At 51.2% G+C, this 22,897-nt stretch overlaps 1 protein-coding gene across 1 annotated transcript in view; it reads right to left on the minus strand.

The window, feature by feature from the left end:
* Positions 1 to 499: 499 nt before the first annotated feature.
* LOC119374788 (neurexin-2) overlaps positions 500 to 22,897 on the minus strand; it is a 50,048-nt gene continuing 27,650 nt past the window's right edge. The window contains exons 7-22 of the mRNA XM_037644972.2: positions 21,567 to 21,895; positions 20,469 to 20,618; positions 20,224 to 20,376; positions 19,336 to 19,627; positions 17,181 to 17,525; positions 15,999 to 16,225; positions 15,013 to 15,121; positions 12,906 to 13,087; positions 11,408 to 11,662; positions 9,169 to 9,493; positions 8,118 to 8,240; positions 7,010 to 7,185; positions 5,462 to 5,636; positions 4,706 to 4,962; positions 3,578 to 3,689; positions 500 to 1,755 (exon numbers count right to left, since the gene is read on the minus strand). Of these exons, the coding sequence (XP_037500900.1) occupies positions 1,028 to 1,755; positions 3,578 to 3,689; positions 4,706 to 4,962; positions 5,462 to 5,636; positions 7,010 to 7,185; positions 8,118 to 8,240; positions 9,169 to 9,493; positions 11,408 to 11,662; positions 12,906 to 13,087; positions 15,013 to 15,121; positions 15,999 to 16,225; positions 17,181 to 17,525; positions 19,336 to 19,627; positions 20,224 to 20,376; positions 20,469 to 20,618; positions 21,567 to 21,895 (3,938 nt within the window). The 3' untranslated portion in view covers positions 500 to 1,027. The remainder of the gene's footprint in view (positions 1,756 to 3,577; positions 3,690 to 4,705; positions 4,963 to 5,461; positions 5,637 to 7,009; positions 7,186 to 8,117; positions 8,241 to 9,168; positions 9,494 to 11,407; positions 11,663 to 12,905; positions 13,088 to 15,012; positions 15,122 to 15,998; positions 16,226 to 17,180; positions 17,526 to 19,335; positions 19,628 to 20,223; positions 20,377 to 20,468; positions 20,619 to 21,566; positions 21,896 to 22,897) is intronic.

Consider the following 22,897-nt stretch of genomic DNA (forward strand, 5'->3'; position numbering starts at 1 on the left):
TTTCACGCCTCTGATAAATAAAAATCGAGGTGGAGCATGAACGCCAGTGCGTTGTCATATGTGGACTGACTTTAGTATAAACGTAAGCCGATATAAGGCTTATAGCACTGCCGAAGATGAGTAGATAGGACCATAGGTCGGCAATAAAAGCTGGCGCTTACTCAGGCTCAGTCAAGAAAAATATTTTACGCTTAGGGCTCACTCGGACTCAGTCTCACGAATAATTCCTTCAATCGGACTCACTCGGACTCACACTCACTTAACTTTTTCTCAAGCGGACTCACTCGGACTCAAACTCACCAAAATATTGCTCACCCAGACTCACTCAGACTCACGTCCCTATCTGAGTCTGAGCGAGTCACCTCATGAGTGAACTTGCTGACCTATGTGTATGATAACTAGCTTCCCAGAAGGGAGCTCGTGCCTGAGCTCACAAATTGAAGCCAACGCACGCACGCAAAGTCCAAGTTTTATTAACGGCACTGTCGTCGTCGGTCCTCTATAGAATTATTGCTGGTGTCGCTCGCTGCTGCCTCGATCGCGGCACGATTAACACTTTGTCCACCTATAGTGAGGTCATCACAAAGCACGGGAGGTCGGTCCGCACCTTTCGTCACCGAGGAAATAAAAACAAACACACACACATAAAAAACAGCAACAAAGGAAGTATAGTCGAAGACGTGCACCGAGGCCTCTTCTTGCGCGGGGCAGAACCAAAATGGAGGACATTGTCCAAACTGATATGCGATCCTCCTGCTGCGCGAGTCTATTTTGTACGGCAATGGCGGGGGGCCTGCTGCGGTAGCGGTGACGTCACCGCGATGACGTCACGAGCGCTGGAGTTTCTTCTCCTTGGCTGCAGGGCGGGGCCAAAGCTTCTTGTAGCCACGCGACACTTAGAAGAAGTTTGGGGAGATGTGGGCGGGGCCGCGGGGCGGCCCTGCCCCGGTGTTTTTTTGAAAGACGTATACTCTCGTCGCTTGTTGGGGGGTGGGGCCTGTGGAGGTCCTCTTGAGGTCTTGGTGGTTCAGACGTACCACTCTCGCAGGTCCTTCTTTCTCTTGGCGCCATTTCCGGCCTTGGGCTGGACGGCGCCATTGAGTTGCTGCGCCGTGGCCACGGGTTGGTAGGCCTCGCCCTGCTGCGCCCCGGCTCCCTTCGAGGCGCCTCCGGTCGCGACCGCGGCCGCCCCGGCCTGCTCGACCTTGTAGGCACCCGCAGGCCGGCTTCGGAACTGGTACACGAGTAGCGCCACGATCACGATGCTGATGAGGATGCCGGCGATGACGCCGATCACCAAGGCTGTGCTGTCCGCCGAGCTCTTGAGCTTGGGCGCCGGTCGCGCCCTCTCCTGGTCGGGCACGGTCAGCTCCGGGATGGGCACGCTGATGACAGCTGGAGGTGCGCCCTGAGTGCTGCGAGGTTGCCATGGGGCGCGCGTCACCGTGAAGGTGCGCACGATGCTCCACTCGTGCTGGCGACGTCGTGTAGTGGTGGACGTCGAGGGCGTCGCCGTGGGCGCGGAAGCGGCCGTCGTGCTCGGAGTCGTCGAGCTGCTCGAGAAGCCCTGGTCTGGCGGCGTGGGCGACGCCCCGTCGCCGCTGTCGTCGTCTTCGTCACCATCGGGCGCCGATCCGGAGCTGCCGTCGAGGCAGTCCTCGTCGTCGCAATCGCCGTGAGTGACGACCACCGGTGGCGGCGAGGGTGCTGGCCTGGCGGTCGGCTGCACGTACACGGCAGTGATGAGGTCGTCTCCTGAAAGAAAGAAAAAAGATTGGCTGACATTTTACTCTTGTAAACCTAGGCTCGTATTCACAGAAAAAGCCTTACGCTACAAATTTTCTTACGAGAAAATTTCAGCCAATCACGATGCGGGACAAGTCAGCGTAGCCGGCTGACCAATGGGAAAACGGACTTACGAACGAGAAGTTTTGTGAATGCGGCCCCTAGTTATCACGAGCGAAAGGTATGTTTGGCATGGTTTTAAAGACTATGCACGCAGTGTTTCACTAATATATACCTTCGCCTCGCTACGTGGCGCCGAGGCTGCGAGCGAGAGCACCTGCGACGCCTCTCCGCAACGGGTCGCGTGGCGTGACGTCACGACTGCCACGCTTGCGCTCCGCGGCTCAATATCATTGCAACGGGATCAATGACCTTGGGAGACATGGCGTAGTCGACAAAAATGCGCGCGAGCCCACTGTCGCTCACGAAAGTGGAAAGCTAGACGTCACACTAGTACGAGCACGTGAATGGTCATGAGCAGCGCGCGTAAGCCGAGAAATAGAGAGGAGAAAACGACTGGACAGGCGCTGACCTCAGTCTAACTTTGAGGACAGATTGTAGCTTTAAAGCACGGCTGGCCGGTTTACATTTTTTTGCACAATGTTGAGTTCTCCCAATTTGTCAGATTTTATTGGGACTGGTACCGCCTCTCTGAATGGCTTAAAATATAATTGGCTTAGAGGCTTTATATTTGACCATATATGCGGTGGAATTGACCATATTGCAGTAGGAAGTCATCGGCATCACATCACTGTGCGCTTGGACTCACACCCGCATTGTTAACGGCTGCCATGCAGTGTCTAGATTTGATAGGCAGACTGCTAGTGCTTAAAGGGACACTAAAGAGAGAAACGATGTATTAGTAAATTACTCTTTCACGATACCAAAAGCACCACGCGTACTGCTAGAAGACTCTTAGTGAGCATGAAAAACGCGCAGAAAAGAAATGCTGGTGGCGACGCCCCCTTGAGATTTCCACACCAGCCTGTCGTGACGTCATAGATTTTGACGGCGTCTGCTAGGGCCTGCGCAGTTTCTAATCGGTAAAAATGAAGTACATTGTCTTTTAGGGGAGCGAGAGACTTACCATACCAAGTTTCAGGACATTTCATTGAGGCAATGTGACCAAAATACGAAAAAAAAACACTGAAATTTCCGCGCCGTCACCATCGGATATTTCTTTGGGATATTTAAAAGTGAGACCTTTAACGTTGAGTTTCTCATCTATTAATAAATCTGTGGTGGTAAAATTGATGACACTAGAGTTTTCAGAGTATAGGTTATCAATCTAAACCGATTCAGTGTTTCGCTTTAAGAGTCCCTTCAAGATGGTGGTCTGCTGGGCAACTTAGTGCAACATATTGCAAATCTACACTTTAAGAAAAAAGGTGTCATTTGACTCTTCTTTGCTACACATGTGACTCCCCTATGTATAACTCTCTTTAGAGAGTCACGTTGACTCTCTTTAGGAGAGTCGTGGGACGCACGACTCTCCGAAACAGTCAGCGTACCTCTTTTCAAAAGAGAGTCACACATCCCACGACTCTCCTAAAGAGAGTCAGCGTGCCTCTCTAAAGGGAGTTATACATGGGAGAGTGACATGTGTAGCAAAGGCGAAACCTTTTTTTCTTAGAGTGTACGAGCCGACAAACAGCAGGAACGGAAAGGAATTGACATGACAGCGTCTGTCCTTTCAATTCCTATTCCGTTCCTGCTGTTTGCCCGCCCATACTTTTACAAATGCTAGCCTGTGGACGCAATGAACATAGCCAGTTGACAGTTGAAGTCTTACCGGAGCCAAAGCCATCCGCTCCGCAATCGTCGTCGTCGCTGTCGAAGCAGCCGGAGCCTTCCGAGAACACCAGGTCGTCGCCTTCGTAGGATCCGGGAGAGGCTCGCGGTTGCTGCGACACGCACACAAAACCGTCGACGTCAACATATGCCTTCCGTAAAGCACAAATAGAACAAGCGGTGGGCACCGTGTGAGTGCACCGTGTGCCAACACACAAGTGTCTTCAAGCGGGCTTGATGTTGCCATCTTGTAGCTGTACATGGCAATCAAAAGAATGCAACCGTTTAAGCAGCGTGATTTGAATCGTTATAATTGAATTAATGGATTCAATAACAGAGTATGCGGCTCTCCTTGGAGTATCCAGAGTAAACGGGACATTTGGCCGTGTTTAGAACGCCTTTCACGAGGTCATTTAGGTGAAGGAAGGTCTGAGTTGGTCCTGTAATAGGTTGCGGCTCGTTTCTAAGCACTATACATTTTACCATATATGTATTGTTCCCTGCAGGAAAGCGACTTTATTTTCTGCATGTGTTCTATCATCATCACCCTGACTACGCCCACTGCAGGGCAAAGGCCTCTCCCATGTTTCTGCAAATAACACTGTTCTGTGCTTCTTGCTGCTGCCAAGTTATACTCGCAAACTTCTTAATCTCATCTGCCTACCTAACTTTCTGGCTTCCCCTCGCGCGCTTGCTTCCTTCCCGGAATCCAGTTTCTTACTCTCAAAGAGCAGCTGTTACCTTGCCTTCGCGCTACATGCCCAGCCCATGTCTATTTCTTCTTCTTGATTTCGACTTATATGTGGGACTTGATTTCGACATTGTGGAGGCAAGAGAGGCTCCTTGCGGGACGCATCACGCACTGAATTAGACAGTTTTAGAATAGCGCACGCAGGGTTAGCGTTCGCGGGTACGGTACGCCATCTAACGTGGGTACCCAAGAGGTCACCGCATGACGCATGCGCAATGGCGAGAAACGCTTACGCAGAGCTTTGCATTCCCTATTCTAAAACTGCCTATTACGATGTAACAAAATTAAGGCTACGGTTCATTGTGCAGGCAACGTAGTTAGCTTCCAGGTCACGAGGCAAGCATATCCTGATTGCTCGAAGTGATCAAGGCGACCCACCTGCTGCATGCGTGGCGACCCTTTAGGCGGCTCGTACGGGATGGAGAGGAGTAACTGGACGTCCCCCTGGATTCGAACCCGGGGCTCGTTCTCGGCGGCCAGGTCCAGCAGGCGCACGCCGTCGAAGACCAGGCCCGCCATGACGCCCTCGAAGGGACGCTGCACGGCGTCGCTGTCGGCGCCACCCTGCTGGTGACTGCTGCGGAAGCCGCCGGCCTCCACCGACCAGTAGCGGGACAGTACGCCCGGGGCACGACCTGCTGGCACCAATTGAGAGGCTGTGTTGCACTACACTCACCGCGTACAGATCCATGTCTGATTACAGAGCTAAACATTTGATCGGGTTCATGGCCAAGTCTCAACTCGATGATGAATGTTTGAAATGCTTGTTCTGGAGGGGCAATTTTCTGAAAGGGCCATGAAACGACTGCCCATGATGTGGTACCGTTGCGGCGTAGAGAGCTGCAATTTATAGTCTTATTCCACATTTGTAGAAGCCGGCAAAAGAGAAAGCTTCGCTAATACCGGAACCGATTTAAGCTACATGGCTGTCCAAACAAGATGGCGGCTGATGCGAACGCGTGGAGGAAGAAATATGTTATAGAGAGCTCATATAACGTATTTAAGAGTGCGAGGCAGAGACAACACAGAAGATAGGACGAGCGCTCTTGTCTCTTCTATTGTGCAGGGGTCGTAGATCGACGTGGCCAGAGGTGGGCGGTGGGGGACGCCTTGATCAACGGTTTCGGGACGCACCTTTGATGCTTCTCGCGTGCGCCATCCGGTCGTCGACGGTGAGCGTGACGTTGGCGCCATCCCGTCGCACGCGGGCCACGTGGTAGCGGCCGTCGTTCACTCGCAGCCCGGGATCGCTGGCCGTCAGGTCTCCCGCGTTGCCCGCACTGTACGTCACCAGGAGCTTGCCGCCCTCCTGAAATGGAATTGAGCGAAGTGAGATGTCTGGCTATAGTTGGTTCGTTGTTTTGATTATTGGCATCTTCATCGAGTCGCACCGGTGCGTCCTGGTGCATGCACCGTTGCATCCAATCACCGCAGTGCGCACCGGTTCAATTTGTCGAAGATGGCATAAGATGCGTTCCCGGAGCAAGGCAAACTCAGCGGATAGCAAGGTAAACAGAAAGAGCTATCTGTCCTTCTTTCCATTACGTTGTGTTCACTTTGCGCCAGAATCACATCTTGAAATAAAGGAATGAGGTCGAGCTGGTGAACTGGGGGTCCCTTTCGTCAAGATTGTATGGGTGCCACCGACGCCTATATCACAAGGATATGTAAGGAGGACCTCGTGAAAGGACAATCCAGCATCGTAGAAGCTTCAGCACCACAAGAACTGGACCATGCATGTAGTCGGCGTTGCATGTTGTAATGGGACATAGCGTGACAGTCGAGGACCAGAAACATCTCACAGCGCTCGTGCCGTGCCGTGCCCAGACCACCTCCGGTCGAGCTGTGTTCACATTACATTCTATAATACCATCAGCTAGCAGCTTTACAAAGTACGGGCGGAGTCGCTGTTTCTCGAGATAACCAGGGCCAGAGTCGTTAGTCGTTCAAGAATTTGTCACGTAAGGCGGGTAGCTGATAAATCTTTGGGCTTATGCACGACAGTATATTTGTTGAATGGTGATGATTTAAGAATGATAGCGTCCTATCAAAATTACTTCGATGAGGTCTAGCTGGCATGATATGACTGTACTATGTGCGTCGCACTCACGAGGTAGACACAACGCAGCGGCATGGGCACGTAGGCAGGGCACGAAAGGGCGCATTGCTTATGCCAATTTCGGGTTCACTTGCGTGTCTGTGTGTGCCACCTTGGTATAGCACAACTATACATACACCGCACAGTCGATCACACCGTAATTTGCCTTTGAAATTTCAATTAGAGACACATCGCAAGCTTCCCGAGTTCCACTATAGGTAGTTTTTATCGACGTCATCCCGGCGGCCATTTCCGGGAACTAGCATCTCCTTCGAGACGCTGCAATGGAGCTTTGAGGGGCTATCGTGGTCGCCATGTGCGAGTACTAGCGCAGTGAAAAGCTTTTTTTTTTCCCTCTCTCTTTCGTGGTAATTATGACAAAAATATGCGTAATTAGCACACATAGCGAACAAAACACTCAATACAAGCGTGCAGCAAGCGTTACACAGAAATAAGTATAAAATAACTCTGTCCTGAAAGGGTATTAAAGCAGTGCGTTTCATGAACAGGGGATACCTGCGTCCGTAGCACCACGTGAAAACTACCCGTTAGATGTAGGTGCTCTGCAGGCCATCGACACTCACGATGTGCAGTAGAAGGAAGTGCTGATCGGGTCCGGACACGTGCACCAGCACGGCGTCGTCGGCCGTGCTCAGGAACGCCAGGGCGAGGAGGTCGGCGCGAGACGCCGCTCGCGGTCCTCCGCTCGGCGTGAAGCGTACCAGGCCAGGTCGGGGACCGAACTTGTACGCGATGCTCTCTGCGAGGAAAACATGGCGCAGTGGTGTGAGGTTGACGTGTAAAGGAGCACTTCGACATACCGCCGCCATGGTGGTTGCACGTTTTGATGCGAAAGCATTCTCGGGCTGTTTCCCTCGGAAAACTGTGCGTTAGTACGTATATTGTTAGTGGTTGTGACGGTAAATCGCAGCCGGCTAAGATGAAACCCTTTATTGGTGAACTTGTGCCCAGAAAAAGAATGACACTCAAAGTGCAACGATATCGGCACACATAGTCGTCGGTGAAGTGCGTCGGCTTTCAATACATCCCTTATCGAACCTTCCAGCGTTGACGCTGGTGCTCGCGTTAGCTCTAGAATTAACTTCGAATATTGCTCGCGTTGTACGCGCAATCTTATCGGAAGATTATAATAACAATAGGGGAACGTTCCCTGACATTCCCGCGCAACCTGCGCAAGGCAGAGGTTACACGTGTAACGGGATGGTTACATAAAAATAGAAAAAGAAGCGCGTGCGACAATACTGTGACGATTCACGGTCCATAGGAATACACGGGGTCTTTGTATAGGTGTGTACGATATTACTACGGAAAAGAAAGCATGACAGTTTACAATTGCCGCGTCAGGTAACAGTCGGCGCAACAAGTAACTATACCATACAGTTGGCGAAGAAAGAAAGCATGACATTAGATTTGCCGCAGCAAGTGACCGTACAACTCAGTCGGCGAGGAAAACACGTCGGCCGCTACAGTTGCCGCAACAAGTAACCGTACCATACAGGCTAGTGTTGGCAGATGTAGACCGAATGATTGCTAAAGTCCGCTAGTTCTGGACAATGTTGGCTGGTGTTGTGTACGTTGGTTAACAGCGGGATTCTAACTAATGCTTGCTCGCTGTCTGAGAACTCCCCAGTAGGGAGTTTTTGCTGCATTTTTATTCTCCTGCATGCTCACCGTCCGAACACGTGGGTCCACTGAAGGAAGTTGCGTCACAGTCGCACGACTGCTGCTCGTTCCAGCCGGGCGTGCACACGCCTCCGTTGCTGCACGCCGTGTCGCCGCACGGGGCCCATGTGGCTGCGCATAAAAAAAATGCAAGGACGCAGTCTCAGACGCGCAGTCACGATATGCGAGTGCAAGGTTATGGCCTACACCTTCGCCAACAAAAAACAGACCGGCACTGCGCAAACTCGACGCTGTTACAATACCTGCGGTATTTTTTTCTATGGTTTCAACGACAACAACCGAGAGCAAGCTGCCAAAACAGACCGGCACCGCGCAAACTCGACGCTTTTACAAAACGTGCGGTATTTTTTATTTATGGTTTCTACAACAGCCAAGTGCAAGGTGCAAAAGACCTAAGGTGTTGTGAACAGCAATATAATTAAAGGAATGCGAACAAAATGACATAATAACGGGCCTGTCGCCGTGTACAAAATTTATTCAAAGGACCTTCTTTTTTAGATGTAATGATTGGCACACGCGTAGCCCTTAAAATCATTTGACACGAATCCTGTCCTGTCACCTCAAGCAGTAAGTGTCAAATTCGTTCTAGCTATAGAAATAATCAGGCAGAAGCGGGTTGATCGTTTGGCAAAAGCTGAGGCGGGGAGAGAAGAGCCGTCTGTTCCTCCTCTCCAGCTATTCTTATTGGGAAGCAGCATGTCAAGCACTTGGACTCGTCAGAAAAAGATCTGACGAGAAATGGAGGGGCAAAAGCAAGGGAACAAAATAGGTGGCCTGCTTCAGCCTTCCGATTAAGACTAACACGACGGTAAAGAGATGAAGAAATTAGGAATGGATTCGCTAGCGTAAGTTCAAGCGTCTGTGATGTCTGAACGTCCGACAGAGTGCTTTATGGTTCCGTGGGACCACAGTTTAATAGAAGACATTCTATAGTCGCTTACAACCTAGAAACATACACAAGCTCCGCCCCCTAAACTGTGGCGCGCCTGCCGTTCATCTGCGCAAAATAGTCATGTTAGAATGCGACGACAGCGCTCACCGTGGCATCCTCGGGAGACGAGCGGGCTCGGAAGCAGCGCGTCGTCCAGGGGGTGCAGGGCCTCGCCATTCAGGTCGAGCGAAGCAAGGCAGCCAAGAAAGCCCGTGCGCGACGCCAGAGTCTTAGGCAGCGCCGAGTAGCCGCCCCGGCGCACTCCTCCCAGGTAGAGTAGCCCCTCCAGGTCCAGGTGCACGTTGGCGCCCGGGCTGCTCACCGTGGCCACGCGGTCGTCCACCACCAGGCTGTGCTGGCGCAGAGAGCTGCGGCCCAGCGTCACCGCGTGCCACCGGTTGTCGTTCAGAGGGCGTGCCGTGTTAGACCGCACCTGCGCCGTCGGTTTTAACGATTTTCTCTTTTTCATTTCCCCGCACGAAAACGAGTGCTACTGCTTCGCCGCCGCACGAGGTTGTGAACAGGTGAAGCACGCTCTACAATTGCGCTGCTTCGCCATTATGCGACACTATCGAACGACGAAGCACGCTTTACAGACGTACTGCGAGCTTGTCAAGTGGTGAAGCACGCTTCGCAGGTATCCTGCATCACAATTACGATTGCATCGCTCTGCCATCAGATAAGTTTGTAAAGCATTTATTTAGAATTACACTTCTTTGCCATTAGACGAGGTTGCCAAATAGGGAGGCATGTTTTACAGGTACACTGCTTCGCCATTCGACGAATGGGTAAAATGGTGAGGCGACCTTTACGGTTATTCTGCTTCACCGCTATATGGAGTTGTAAACTGGTGAAGCCCGCTTTACAGGTAGCGATCGCAGCTGGAGCAAAGAGGCGCGGATAGCGCATTACTTCGGAAAAGGAACTCAAGGTCACACTCACGCACAATCGCTCAATAAAGGCCCGACCCGCTAGTGTACAGGAAGGGGGGGGGGGAGGGTAGTAGGTCTTTTTTGTATATTTTTGAGTGCGATAGCGCGCGAGCATGCGGGCGTGCTTTTTACACTCGTAAGCGTTTTATTGTGAACTGCACAGCTGCTCATTATTACAGATAACGTATTAAATTTTTTCTCGCGTTTAGCTAGGCGCGCCCTCGGACTAAATCCTGGAGCCAATTTGGCACAGTTTCCTCGATGCTTCCTGTATCTACTGGCGCTTGCTTATGTAGGTGGTCCATTTATTGCGAAGTGCACCCCCGGAAACCTTGACTCTCGTGACGAAAATTGAAGACCATCCTGTATTGTAAAACTATGCGAGGGAAAATATCAGGAACGGAAAGGGAATGGCATGCCAAATGCTCATCCGTCTGTCCTGTCATTTGCTTTAGGTTCTTGGACCCGTATTGACAAACACGTTTTAGGCTAAAAATTTTCGTACGAGAATATTTCAGCCAATCACGATGCGGGACATATCATTAGTGAAGCCGGCTGGCCAATGGAAAAATTGCACTTACGAAAGAGAAGTATTGTGAATACAGCCCCTTATGTTTTTCTGCTTATACTTCTACAATATATTACACCAACTGGCACAGCGCTCCCCCACCTTGGAAGACAGTCTATGTTTCGTATTGACTGCATTTCATAAACGGAAGTTGCAGGCGTAACGCACATCTAACACTTTGTGTAACGTGCTTGGACTGTGGGTGACCAACAAACAAAAAATACTTGCATAGCGATTTGGTGTAGTTCTAAATCCTCAACTAGATGCAGCTCGACTACCGTGAAACCTGAGGATTTGCGTAGTACGGGAACCCAGCGATTCCCGTTCGTAGAGTTCCCGCTGCTCCGTTTACCAAAACGGCGATGACGTCAATGTTTGAGGTAAGCATGTACGGTTTCCTCGGCACGACTAGAACCTTGTTAGGGAGATTCGCAAACTCGGTGTGCGACATGCGCGCTATTTTTCGCTGCGCTTTATCGACTTCCTGCTTGTTGCGGCAGTTGAGATACGTGTCGTCTGCGGCGAGTTCCGTCAGCTTGTGTCCCCCTTCGGATGTAACGCCGTAGAGTCTCTCTTTCACGGCGCGGGTGTCAGCCGCACGTTCCCGAGGAGTTTTTAGCGATTTTAGGTTAATTATTGCGATTACTTCTTGGTTATTTCTGTTAATTATATTATTTTAGACCTTCTTCGTTTATTTTAACCCGGTTTTGAGCATTGCTAGCCTAGTCTTAGGCCTGTATTGACCACTTGATTGTGAGCCTGATCACGCCACATGAGATACACGGACGACAAGCCGAAACCCTAAAAGGCTACGCACTTAAGACGAACGTGAAAACTGGACACACACCTTGCGTGGTCCGTCTCCGAGGTTGAACTGGTAGTGCAAGTGGCCGTCAACCAGCTCGACGGCCACGAAGTCCTGTCCCTTGCCGGCGTTGTAGAGAAGCAGGCCGGAGGGCTCGAGGGTCTTGAACTGGAAGTGCAGGTGCATGGACGAGTAGGCCTTCAGCTGCGGAAGACCCACGAACGCCAGCCGAGACCGGAAGGTCACTGGCTGATGCAGCTGCGAGGGCTCGCCCTGGGGTCCCAGCTGGGCTGTCATCTGAGGAGAAGCGATGTGAAAAACGGTGTTCGAAGGGTGTTTTCGTGACTAAACTCCAGTTCGCACGATTATCGAGCGAATATTACTGTAGCGAGTGAGTAACGTGAGGGCGGCGGACTTGGCCGCGCCGTTCCTCGCCACTTGTAAGGCGAATGCCTTAGATAACTCATCAAACGTGAAAATTGACCGGCGTCCCCCGTCGGCGGCGTCAACATGAGTGATGTAAAAAATCATCACTTGATGACGTCACATATCGCCAAAATTTTAACATCATCACATGACATCATTGCTGATCAAAGTTGGGCCAATCCCGGAGGCAGTGCAAAACAATGTGAGGTGCAGAAAGCTGACAATGCCTCCGATCCTGGAGGCATTGCAAAACGCCGTTAATCGCAGAAAGTTTCCGTAGAGGGGTGCCGGAGGTTCAATACATCGATTTAGAAGATAAAGACAATGGCTTTCGCCTTCGAGTCGACTGCGGCTTATGCATAGAGGCCTGACCACACGTACGCGTTGAAGCGCGTAGACTCGGCGCCGCGCCCTCTCCCTCCATAGGGAGAGGGCGCGGCGCCGCGTCTGCACGCCACGCGCTGACGCGACGCAACGCGTACGTGTGGTCAGACCTTAAGGTGTGAGTTTTATTAGGATGCGATAGCCGAAGCGGAGCCGGCGGCGTCCAGTCCGACCGAGGTCGTGATTGCGTTCTACCTGGCTCGCGCCTCGAGCTCTCGGCATGAGCTACGCGAGAGGCGCAGCGCGGTAGCGGGAAAGCGCTACCGGCGAGTCGTTTCGATAGCTGCTATTCACTTTCACCGGGCATATATTGAGAAACTTTGGTGTGTTTGTGAGTCACACGCTTTGTAAAGAAAGAGAAGGAAGTGATAAGGGTTAACGTCTCTGATAAATGCAGGGAGAGGTTAACCGTGCTGATTCCGGTCGGCTATCCTGCACCGATGGAAGGGAAAGGAGGGGGGGGGGGAGGGCGATGTGTGGGGAATTGAGTGAATTGAAAACAACTATATCAAGTCCTGCCGAACGCGATCAGACAGGTCAACAATTTTCACGGACACCCGCATACATACACGTCTAAGCGTTCATTCATAAGCTGCCATACAGGCCGGTGCACCTTAATAAGTGTAGCAACGCTTTTGTAGCATCGGAAATCGCTTGCGCGTGATGCCGAAACAAGATCTTCGGACCTCGTAGAGTACTGTCAATGATTCAAGATGCCAGATAGAGGTACCTGCAGACTCGGTATGTGTCCTTGTCGGGCCATTTCGAACAGGGGCTGCCCGTTGAGTTGCAGCTGTTGCATGTGGCCCACGAATCCCGGCAAATCTCGAGCCGGGAAGTGCGGCCCCTCGCGCGTCACTCCGCCCACGTGCACCGTCCGCACCTCGAGGGCAGCGTGCTCGCCGCGGATCTCTGCGAGTGGACGAAGATTTTTGAAGTACAGGTATTAGAATGGCTTACATCTATAGGGCAGTTGGTCTTCTTGTTGTTGAGTGGTTGCAGCAAACATTCAAGGGGTCATGAACAACTTTGCCAAGTAATCATCGAACGACCTCGGTATACGAGCTCCTCAGTATAGCCTCACAAATCGATTGCCGCAAAAATTTCTCGATTACGTCAGGAAGGAGTGGTGTTACAGAGATTTACCGCGCGCTTCAGGCGCTTGGGAGGAATGACACGGGGGAAGGAAGTGACGTCAGCGCTCGTCATGACCTTGAGCGCGCGTGATGAAACACGATCGCTTTCTCCCCTAGTGAATCTTGCGCGCGAGTGTGGCTCGCTGGGAAATTTAGCAGACTATGGAGCGCAGCGCCGGCACATGGCGGCGCCCCTTCGCAAGAAGCGCATCTGACCCAATTAAACGCCGCTCTTGATTTATGCCGCCTATTGGCCAATAGTCTGCTGCCCGCTGTCCGACGTCACATAGTTGGCTACTGCGGCTCCGAAGCGAGCGAGGACGGGCCTCTGTATGAAAAAAGGGCGCCTGAGAAAATGGCAGCGTCTGCTCGCGCTGTACAACCGTTCACCGGCCACCCCGTATATATATAGGCACTGGATCTTGACCTGCAATGTAGAGCCGGTGGGAGATTTCTCTTGCGCGTAGTTAAACAATAAAGATTCGCAGCGTGCGCGTTAACTAAAAGCGGACTGTGGGTCTCTGCAGTGTCTAATCTTTCTTCCGCCTCTCATTGCCCAATTATCAGTGATTTTGCTGTGGGAAACACCGGCGCACACTGCATGCTTCGCCCCTCCACATGCAGGCTCCACGTTAGTAGAGCTGATACACCCTTCCCTACATGCTTCGCCCCTCCCCAATTTTTTTTTTCCTTTCAATACGGAGAAGCGCTACGCGACGGGATAGGAACACACTAAACTTGTTGTTAGTCCGCGCCTACGTTTGTGTATTCTTGTCCCGTCGCCTAGCGCTTCTCCGTACTAACAGCGAAATGATGTGCCAACAAGCTCAACTGTCAACGCTTCGGCAATTTCTTCCTCACGTTTATTTGCTGTGCGTCTAATCTTTGCTGCAACCGCTCAACACGAAGCGTAGATAACGTCGTACGAACCTATATCTGTGAAGCAGAAAGCTCAAAAACTGTGCAGAGACAAATGCACGAACTGGCCATCGTTTCCTTTGTATACCTAACTCAGCGAACGCAGCGTCCGAATTCCCTCTAGCGGTTTTTGTAAGAAACTCTACCCAAGCCATCAGTAGGATTACGCGGACAGGCGGGTCGTTTTCACGGTTTTAAGCGTGACTGTTCGACTTAACGTAAGAAAGTGTGTTTTCGTATTTTGTCCTCACAGGCTCGGCAGAATTTTCTGAAGCTCGGGGCGTTATGTCTCTGGCCCCACCAGAGGACAATGTCCTGCATTTTTGTCGGTTAAGAACTACGTATAGGCCCCAGTAGACGGCTTCGAAACCTACGACGTCAGAGCGAGTTAGTGCGAGAACTCCAAGGTGGCGTCGCCACCTACATTTCTTTTTCGCGTGTTTTATCGCTTACCAAGCGTCTTCTAGTGGCAAGAGTTGCGCTTTTTGGTATTGGGAAAGGGTAATTTACTAATACCAAAAGGATCGTTTTTCTCTTTAGTGTCCATTTAGGGCAGGTTAGAGGTCAAGCTTCACGTTTGATCACGCGAACAGCAGGAAAAATGTGACATTAGTGACGCCAAACAAAACTAGCAGCAAACAAATTGGCACTGAATTTTAAATGGGTTTACATTCGAGGTGTAGGGTATACAGTAAATGGGGTGTAACTATATGATCAAGAAGCGAGGAGAAACAACATGGCGGTACATCGGTGTTAGGGAGTCAGTTGGCGTGTATCACAAACCTCCGGTGGTGGTGTCCGAATCCAGCTTGAGCTGGACGCGATGCCCCCTGCGGTCCAGCTGGACGCTGTGCCAGCGGTCGTCGTCCAGCGCCTGACCCACGTAGAATATCTGCGAACGCGCACAGCGCGCTCCTTATAGTGGCGGTCACGGTTTTATTGCACGTCGAATCCCGCCTTTCCACTTCTCGCAAAGTTTATTTTCTTGCATCCGTTAACTCACACGCAAAGATCTCTGGTCATTTAGATGCCTTAATATTGCGATTTCACTTATGATACAATGGCCTACAACAAGCTTTCATGATATCCCGGACCGAGTCACCATCTGACTCGCCGCCATGGTTACGCATTACGCGGCGCGCTGTTGAGTACGAAGTACGGGTTCGACTACCTGCCGCGACAGCATACACAGGTGTGTACCGTGCACTGTGTGCAAGTCAAAAGACCTTGGTTGCGAGAACTAATCCGTGGCCGCGCTTCCACCATTGGACGTTTCTTATAACCAACTGTGCACTTGCTGGCCATTAATGCCCATATATTCTTCGTTATTCGTTATTTTTAAGTCTAGCGGAAAACAACTTTTAACGCAGGAGAGGCTTCGCTCAGATGACGGAAGCGCGGCAGCCGTTAGCCTCCGTGACTAACGACATAGTCACGCTCATGTACTCGGCGATGTTCTCCGGCGACAAAGTGATCAACCGTACTGCTTATGACGCGCGCTCATCGGTGCAGGCTTGCGTCTACATTGGAGTGGAAATGCCGCAGCCTTCGAATGTTGTACTTGGCTGTAGCATAGACAAAGAGTTAAAGTAATTAACATACTAATCACCATTACCAGGCATTTAACTTTCACTTTTATTCCTTAAAACTTGTTTTCGAACAAATGTACAAGCGTACATCGCGCTAGAGTATACCAAAAATCTTTCTACTTTTGATGAAAATCTGTTTGGGCATATATGTGACGCCGATTGCGTGGATAACGGAGTCACCTTGTTTCCGTCGCCGAGGTTGTAGGCGACCTTGAGCCTCGCGTTCTCCAGCGCCAGCACCAGGGCCGTGTGCAGGGTGGCGTGCGCGTCGGCGGCCGCAGCCAGCAGCAGGCCCTGACCCCGGGCCGAGCGGAAGCGAAGCCGCAGGCGCTCGGCCTCCGACCGAAGCGGTCGAGACAGCTGCACGCGGGCGTACTGCTCGCCGTTGAAGCGCACGCTGGTGGCCTCTGCGGCGAGCGAAAGAAAACGAGGGCATATGAGCAGTTCGGGATATATAGACAGAACCACCGTGCTTGCCATTGCGTATGCGGCAGCTCAGAGCTTGCGAACGAGATGCCACGTAAAACGAGCTCCTATAGGCAACGAAAGCGCTGCTGCGTTTTCTGAAGGATACCAGGCTGATTCAAAGTGTGTTATATCAAACGCGGAACTGTTGCGTCGGCTGCAAAAGTGACGTTTCTCTCCTCCTCTATAACTTTCCTTCCCCCTCCCCTCCCCCCCTTCCCCAAGTGCAGGGTAGCCTACGGGGCTCAGCCCTGGTTAACCTCCCTGCCTTTCTTCTATTCTTATTTTCTCTCTCCTCCCTTTGTGGCGACAATGGTATATCCATAAAACAAGGTAAAGCTAGGTGCAGCTACCCACTCATTAGAGAGCTTTAGTGTCGGGGACCCCTAGCCGTTGGGTCCCCAAGCTCTTGCGCTGTTTTGTATTCTCCCTGCTTTCTTATGTTCGACAGCCGCACCCAAGGAGAGTACACTAGAACGCAAGGGCTTATGTACGAAAGCTGCCTTGGGGCGGCTTTCCACCTATTAGAAAGTTTTAGTGCCGGGGCCCCAAAGCAACTTGCGTACGTAGGCCCTTGCGCTCCTTTGTATTCTCCATTGGTACGGCTGTGAGTACAAAGGAATGCAAGAGCATGCGTACGCAAGAGGCTTTGGGGCCCCGGCAGTGAAACTCTATTTATGCCTATACGTCGGGACCACGGTGGCCGGGACACATGTTTCAAGATACAGGTCTTTTTTTTTTAAATCTCGAACAGCTAACAACATGAGCCTGCTGAAGTGGTGATTTCCTCGCCATTCCTCGACCCAGGAATAAATTTTGACCTACACGCCCACTCGTACGTCACGAGAACAACCCCAAGCTAGAGCCTTTATAATATAGGGAAGGGCAGTTCCTCACCCTTGGCGCAGACGGGTCCCGTGAATGGCGTGTGGTCGCAGTCGCAGACGAACCGATTCCATCCCTCAACGCAGCGGCCGCCGTGCAGGCACGGTTGGGAGGCACAGGGCGGAGGGCCCGCGGACCGGTGACACGAGGCTCGCACGGCGCCGGAGTCCTGGCGCTGCGCGTACGAGGCCAGGTCGACGGCGGCGCCTCCCACCACAAGGTCTCGCAGGCAGCCCACGAAGCCGAGCCTCAGGGAGCCCGACCAGAGGGCCGGTGGCAGCGGCGTGTCGTCGCGTGCCGTGGTGCCGACGCCGCCCACGAAGAGCGGACCTTCCACGTCCAGCTGCTTGGAGTTGCCTGCGCAGAACGACACGCGTGAATACAGTTGAGAGACGGAGAGCAAAATCAAGGAGCGCCGAACTGAACAAGTGGCGAAAGGCGCGCTGCATGGTTGGTAATGTCTCAAAGAATGAATTAGCAGCGCAAACACGGGACGAATAAAAGAGAAAACGATGGGCGCCGACTGCCATCTGATTATTCATTGGCAGAAACCAAGTATATACATACACATACCAAAAAAATATATATAAAACCAAGCATGAGCACGATTAGGTGATATTTCCACCAAGTAAGTGACGCCAGGTGGCGGACTTCCTTCTCTAGTAGTTCCAGAGACCACACGCCTAAACACTGCCTGCCCCTTTTGCTGATAACAAAGCATTCATAGATCTCTAGCGCGCCTATCACGATAGCGTTTTAAGGCTCGTTCACATGTACGACTATAGCACCGGTCGCGCGACCATTTGCGACTGGAGACCAAGAAGCAACTCACCCCTGTTCACACCTGCGTGCGAGTTATACCTGTCGCAGCACAGAATTAACGTCCGTTCGCATTGCAATTGCCCCGTAAAATACTAAGCTGGCGGCCTGCTCCCGCGCATCTGATTGGTCCAGACGGCGGTTGCGATGGCACTCGCGCGACTGAAAAGTCGAGCAGCAAGCGAAAGCGATCAAAGCGGCTACTGTCGCTTGGCGACTAACTTGGTCGCGCGACCGGTGCTTGTCGCATGTGTGAACGAGCCTTTCGAAATTAGAAGGGCGATTCTGGCAAGCTGGGGGCGCATCAAGCACTGGGTGCACTGGAAGTCCAACAAGCAAGGAATGCTTTTGCCGGATGTAGGTGACCGGTTCGCTACACTGCACTGAAGTGGGTAAATATTGATCGGAAACATGAGGGAGCAGAAAAAATCAGGGAGGTTAACCTGGTGCGAATCACTGCTTTGCTACCCAACACTGCTGTGGTGAAATAGGGGTCACAAAGACGAGGGAGAGATCGAGAACGCGTAATAACAGAGGTTGTTATAACCAAAAGCTATAGTGTCCGGCTTGCTACTCTGTGCTGAGATGGGGAACTGGGATTTGAAGAGCTAGAGAGAGAGAGAAAGAATGAGGGACTTCCCTTTCTGTGTTTCGCGCGGTTTCACGACAAAGTGGCTCATATATTACGCGGCATTAGATGAACCTTTGAAGGAAGAAGGTGCGTCCTTGCCGCACATTTCTCGTAACAATACAAAAAGTACATATTCAATACGTTTTCTCGTAAATGATGTCCTCAACAGTGACTGTTAAGGTAAGCAAGATGAAATTGTCTGTCGGGAACGGTTTACCAAAAGTGAAAGGTTAGAAGTGCAAAAGACTCTTCACGAGCCAGTCTACAGACAATAACAACAAAAAAGGTAGATTCATACGTCTACAGAGATCACACAGAAATGTTATCGATGACAGTCGATAAAAGAAGTGTTAGCTCATCAGCTCCCATAAACTGTCGATAGACTTAAGATTATACATATTGCGGTTTGACACAGAACGAAGCAGAGTGTACAATGCATATTGTATACAGTACTTCACGAAGCACGCATGCGTGCTTCGTGACGGCTGGGACATTGCGTGGAATGACCCATAAGTATGACATTTAATAGTCCCTACTCCCTACCACTTATTCGGGTGTTGTATGCAAGCATACGCCCTTAATTCACCTTAAAATAAGGGTGTGCAAACGGCATTTACGTCAACATTACACCTTTTAAAAATGGCAGAAAATAAGAGCGTGTGAAGGGTGTTTTATAATCAAATCACCCTTAAGGGTGTGAAACGGCTTACAGCGTACCTGGTGCGACGAATTCGGAGACGGTCTCGTCCACAGTGAGCGTACCCGCGCGGCCCGTGCGCGCCACTTGCAGCTGGTGCCAGTGGCCGTCGTCCAGGCGACGCTCGGTGCGCACCTTGACGGGTCCCGACCCGAGGTCGAGTACAAAGTGCAGGCGGCCCTCGAGCAGCTCCAGGGCGATGAGGTCCCCCTGTGCGCCGCTGGCGTACAGCAACAGTCCGTCCGGTTCCACGGTGCGAAGTCGCACCGACAGGGCGCCCGCCGTGCGCGGCTCCTCCCAGCCGGGCAGAGCCTGCGCAGCGTCTCGGGACTTGGTACCGACAACCGCGGCCGCAGCACACAAAATAGTTCGCCAGCATCTCACACACTCTGTAACGCTTGAAGGCGAAAGCCTCTTGTAAAGTTGGCAATGCTTTAAGTTGTACAATCGGGGACCGGGCTTGTTGCAAGACATAAAAAGCCGCAGCGTGAGAGACGCGGGCTAAATGTCCTTGACGTTCTTAATCGGCAAGGCGTTGCTTCGCGCTATAAATTTCGTTCTTAATCGACTGCATCGATTGCTACGGGCAAATTGGAATGGGACTTAAGATGGCCGCTGTCCGCTTAGATGTCTATTTAGACGTCTACGGTGAGTATGGGAACGCACCCAATGTCATCATATGATGAAACGTTCTTGAACACGAAGTATCGCTGAAGCCAATGTGTTCACAAGTGGTCTTCTTCAAGGCTGCAACAGTTGCAGCATTGAAGAAAACACTGGCTTGTGGAAACGCCTAAAATATATGCATGTTTCTTGTAGACTGGTGAAAGGCTTCAAATACCAGAGTGGACCGCCGACCCGTTTCACGCGCAACCCGATTTCAAAAGCAGCCGTGTCCCTTCGCTCACCAGGAACGAGTCCCTCGTGGTGAAGGTGACCGGGTCGGCGGCGTCCACCTCCTGGCACACGAAGTGTATGTTGCCTCGTGCCTGGACCAGCCGGTTGCCCGAGCGTGCCAGGTCGACCAGGTCCAGCTGCAAGCTGTCGGCCACCAGCTCGACCTGCGTGGGTGGTGCACATGCGCGGTTATCGCTTTCGCCTGCTTCTAGAGCTTGGGCGTGGGGTGGGAAGAGAGAAATAAAACGACGCGAACCTTTCGGAGGCATCCGACGAAGTTGGGCCTCTTTGGTCCCGGTAGTGGGACGTCAGAACCGCCCACGTAGAGGGCGCTGCTCGCCAGGAAGGAGAAGGCACCCGCCGTCGAACCCCTCTCGGTGTACACACCGTCGGCCGTGATGGACAGCTGCGCGACCCAGTGAAGCTATGTAACATTGCAACTGTGCGACGACTTATACTATACCATTTTATGATTTGACCATATGCAAGATTATCAGATAGCCCATATGCGAGCCATTCTAGTGAGTTATGCTACACCCAGCGGTCCATGTTCAAATGGTTAATATTCATCCACGTAAATCGTGTAGCTACAAAGGAGATCCCATATCATTTTCACAGAAAGAAATTTTCGTAATTAAAGAAAACATTGTCCTGCATGACCCGGGAAACGGATTCAGGAAGAACGCTTTTCTGGGCCAGCCGCTCCGTATATGATCTGACCTAACCGAGAGGATGGACTGTTGGGCGAAACGCTAATTCATGCTGAAGGAAATCGGCGAGAAAGAACGCGATAAAGACATAGAAGGTCGAAGGACAAGCGACAGGATATGCGCTTGTCCTGTCGCTCTCCCTTGCGTCGTCTTAGGTACTTTGGCACCAGTTTCTCTTGACTCGAGACCGAATCAACCGATAGCTCGAAGCACTGAGACACTAATTATGAGAAATCTATTCTACGGTAGACCCCGCAAGGTTGATGGCACGTTTTTTTCGTTCACCTTCCTATGCGTTGTGACTTCCGCAGAATTGATGTTTTATGTGGCCAATGCTGTGCTCTTTTTCTAGAGCAAAGACAACAGAATGAGCGAGACAGAATGCAAACGGTTATGAGGCCATGTGTTAATGTTCAGCGCTGCCTTGTATGCTTGATAGATAGATAGATAGATAGATAGATAGATAGATAGATAGATAGATAGATAGATAGATAGATAGATAGATAGATAGATAGATAGATAGATAGATAGATAGATAGATAGATAGAAGAAAGAAAGAAAGAAAGAAAGAAAGAAAGAAAGAAAGAAAGAAAGAAAGAAAGAAAGAAAGAAAGAAAGAAAGAAAGAAAGAAATGCCTTCTTACGTGGTAGAAGCTGGTGGTCTTGGTCATGTGGCGCACTTTGCGATGTACCACCACGCGGTGCCACTGGTTGTCATCGAAGCGCACCCTGGCGGGCCGCACGCTCTTCTCAAGCGCTCCGGCGCCCAGCACGACCGAGAGCAGGAGTCCCCCGTCGCGCAGCGACAGTTGCATGAAGTCCCCGCCTCGGCCGCTGTGCCACAGCAGGGCGCTCGACTGGCGCGTCTTGAACAGCAGCGTCACCTGGTCCGAGCCGCTGATCACGGGGGCGCGACTCGAGTCCAGCGACAGGAACTCGTGTCCCCGAAACGTGGCCTCCGAGGGCTGCTTTTCTGCAAAACACGACGGTAGCGCCTCGCGTTGCAGTGCAAGTACAGTTCAACCTTGTTATTAGGCCTTAGTTAGCATGATCTTGATTAGCAAGGGCTTAATTAGCATGGTGCTATGTAGCCAAGTCTTAATTAGCAAGGCCTTAATAACGGAGTAGCAACGCGACCATAAGTTAGTTCGATATATCCGATATTCGCTGTAACAGTTTAGATAAGATAAGGGAGTAGCACCGCGACCATAAGTTGGTTCGTTATATCTGATATTCGCTGTAACAATGCAGATCAAATTCGGCTCAAGAAGTCGTCAATCGGGCTCGCGCAAAAAATCTTAGGTACGAAAACGTAGTGTTCCAGGATTCATACCCACTATAAACGAGGCAATCCTTGCCTGCCTTCTTGTAGGATTTTAAACTTAATAATCGACCGGAACAGCAGAAGGTGAAGTTACAACACAACAAAGTTCCTTTCACAAAACAGGCCTTCTGTTGTGCTTGTGAATTGTCTTTCAATATTTATATTGCTTTTTATGCTAACTTTCGAGTCCTGAGCCTCGCACGAACCAAACATTTCTTCGTTACAGCCGATATCTCGGGGCTCTTGGTTTCTTTATAAAATGTTTTCGGTTTCTTTATAAAAAGGAAAAAAAAAAGTCACTGAAATGAAGCTTGACCAAGCAAAGTTCGTGTTTAGTTCGCTATAACCGATAATTCGCTGTGTTAGGGTTCGTTATAACGAGGTTAAACTGTATAGCTTTTAGGAACTGGTTCTTCGGCTAGTTTCTGTTTCCTTACGGCATATGGCAGTGCACAGCGTGTGAAACGACAAACACGAAAACAAAAGGACAATCAGCGCTTGTGTTGTCCTTTTGTTTTCTTGTTCGTCCTCTCACCTGGTGCGCGCTTCCATGTGCCGTAATGACTGAATTCGCCTAAGATGACTCGAAGGCTTAGGCGAACGCATAGAAGACCTTGCGAGTTCTTGTTTTGCTAGGCTTTAACGCCTACT

This window comes from Rhipicephalus sanguineus, chromosome 11 (assembly GCF_013339695.2).
Source record: "Rhipicephalus sanguineus isolate Rsan-2018 chromosome 11, BIME_Rsan_1.4, whole genome shotgun sequence".
In the NCBI taxonomy this organism is placed as follows: domain Eukaryota; kingdom Metazoa; phylum Arthropoda; class Arachnida; order Ixodida; family Ixodidae; genus Rhipicephalus; species Rhipicephalus sanguineus.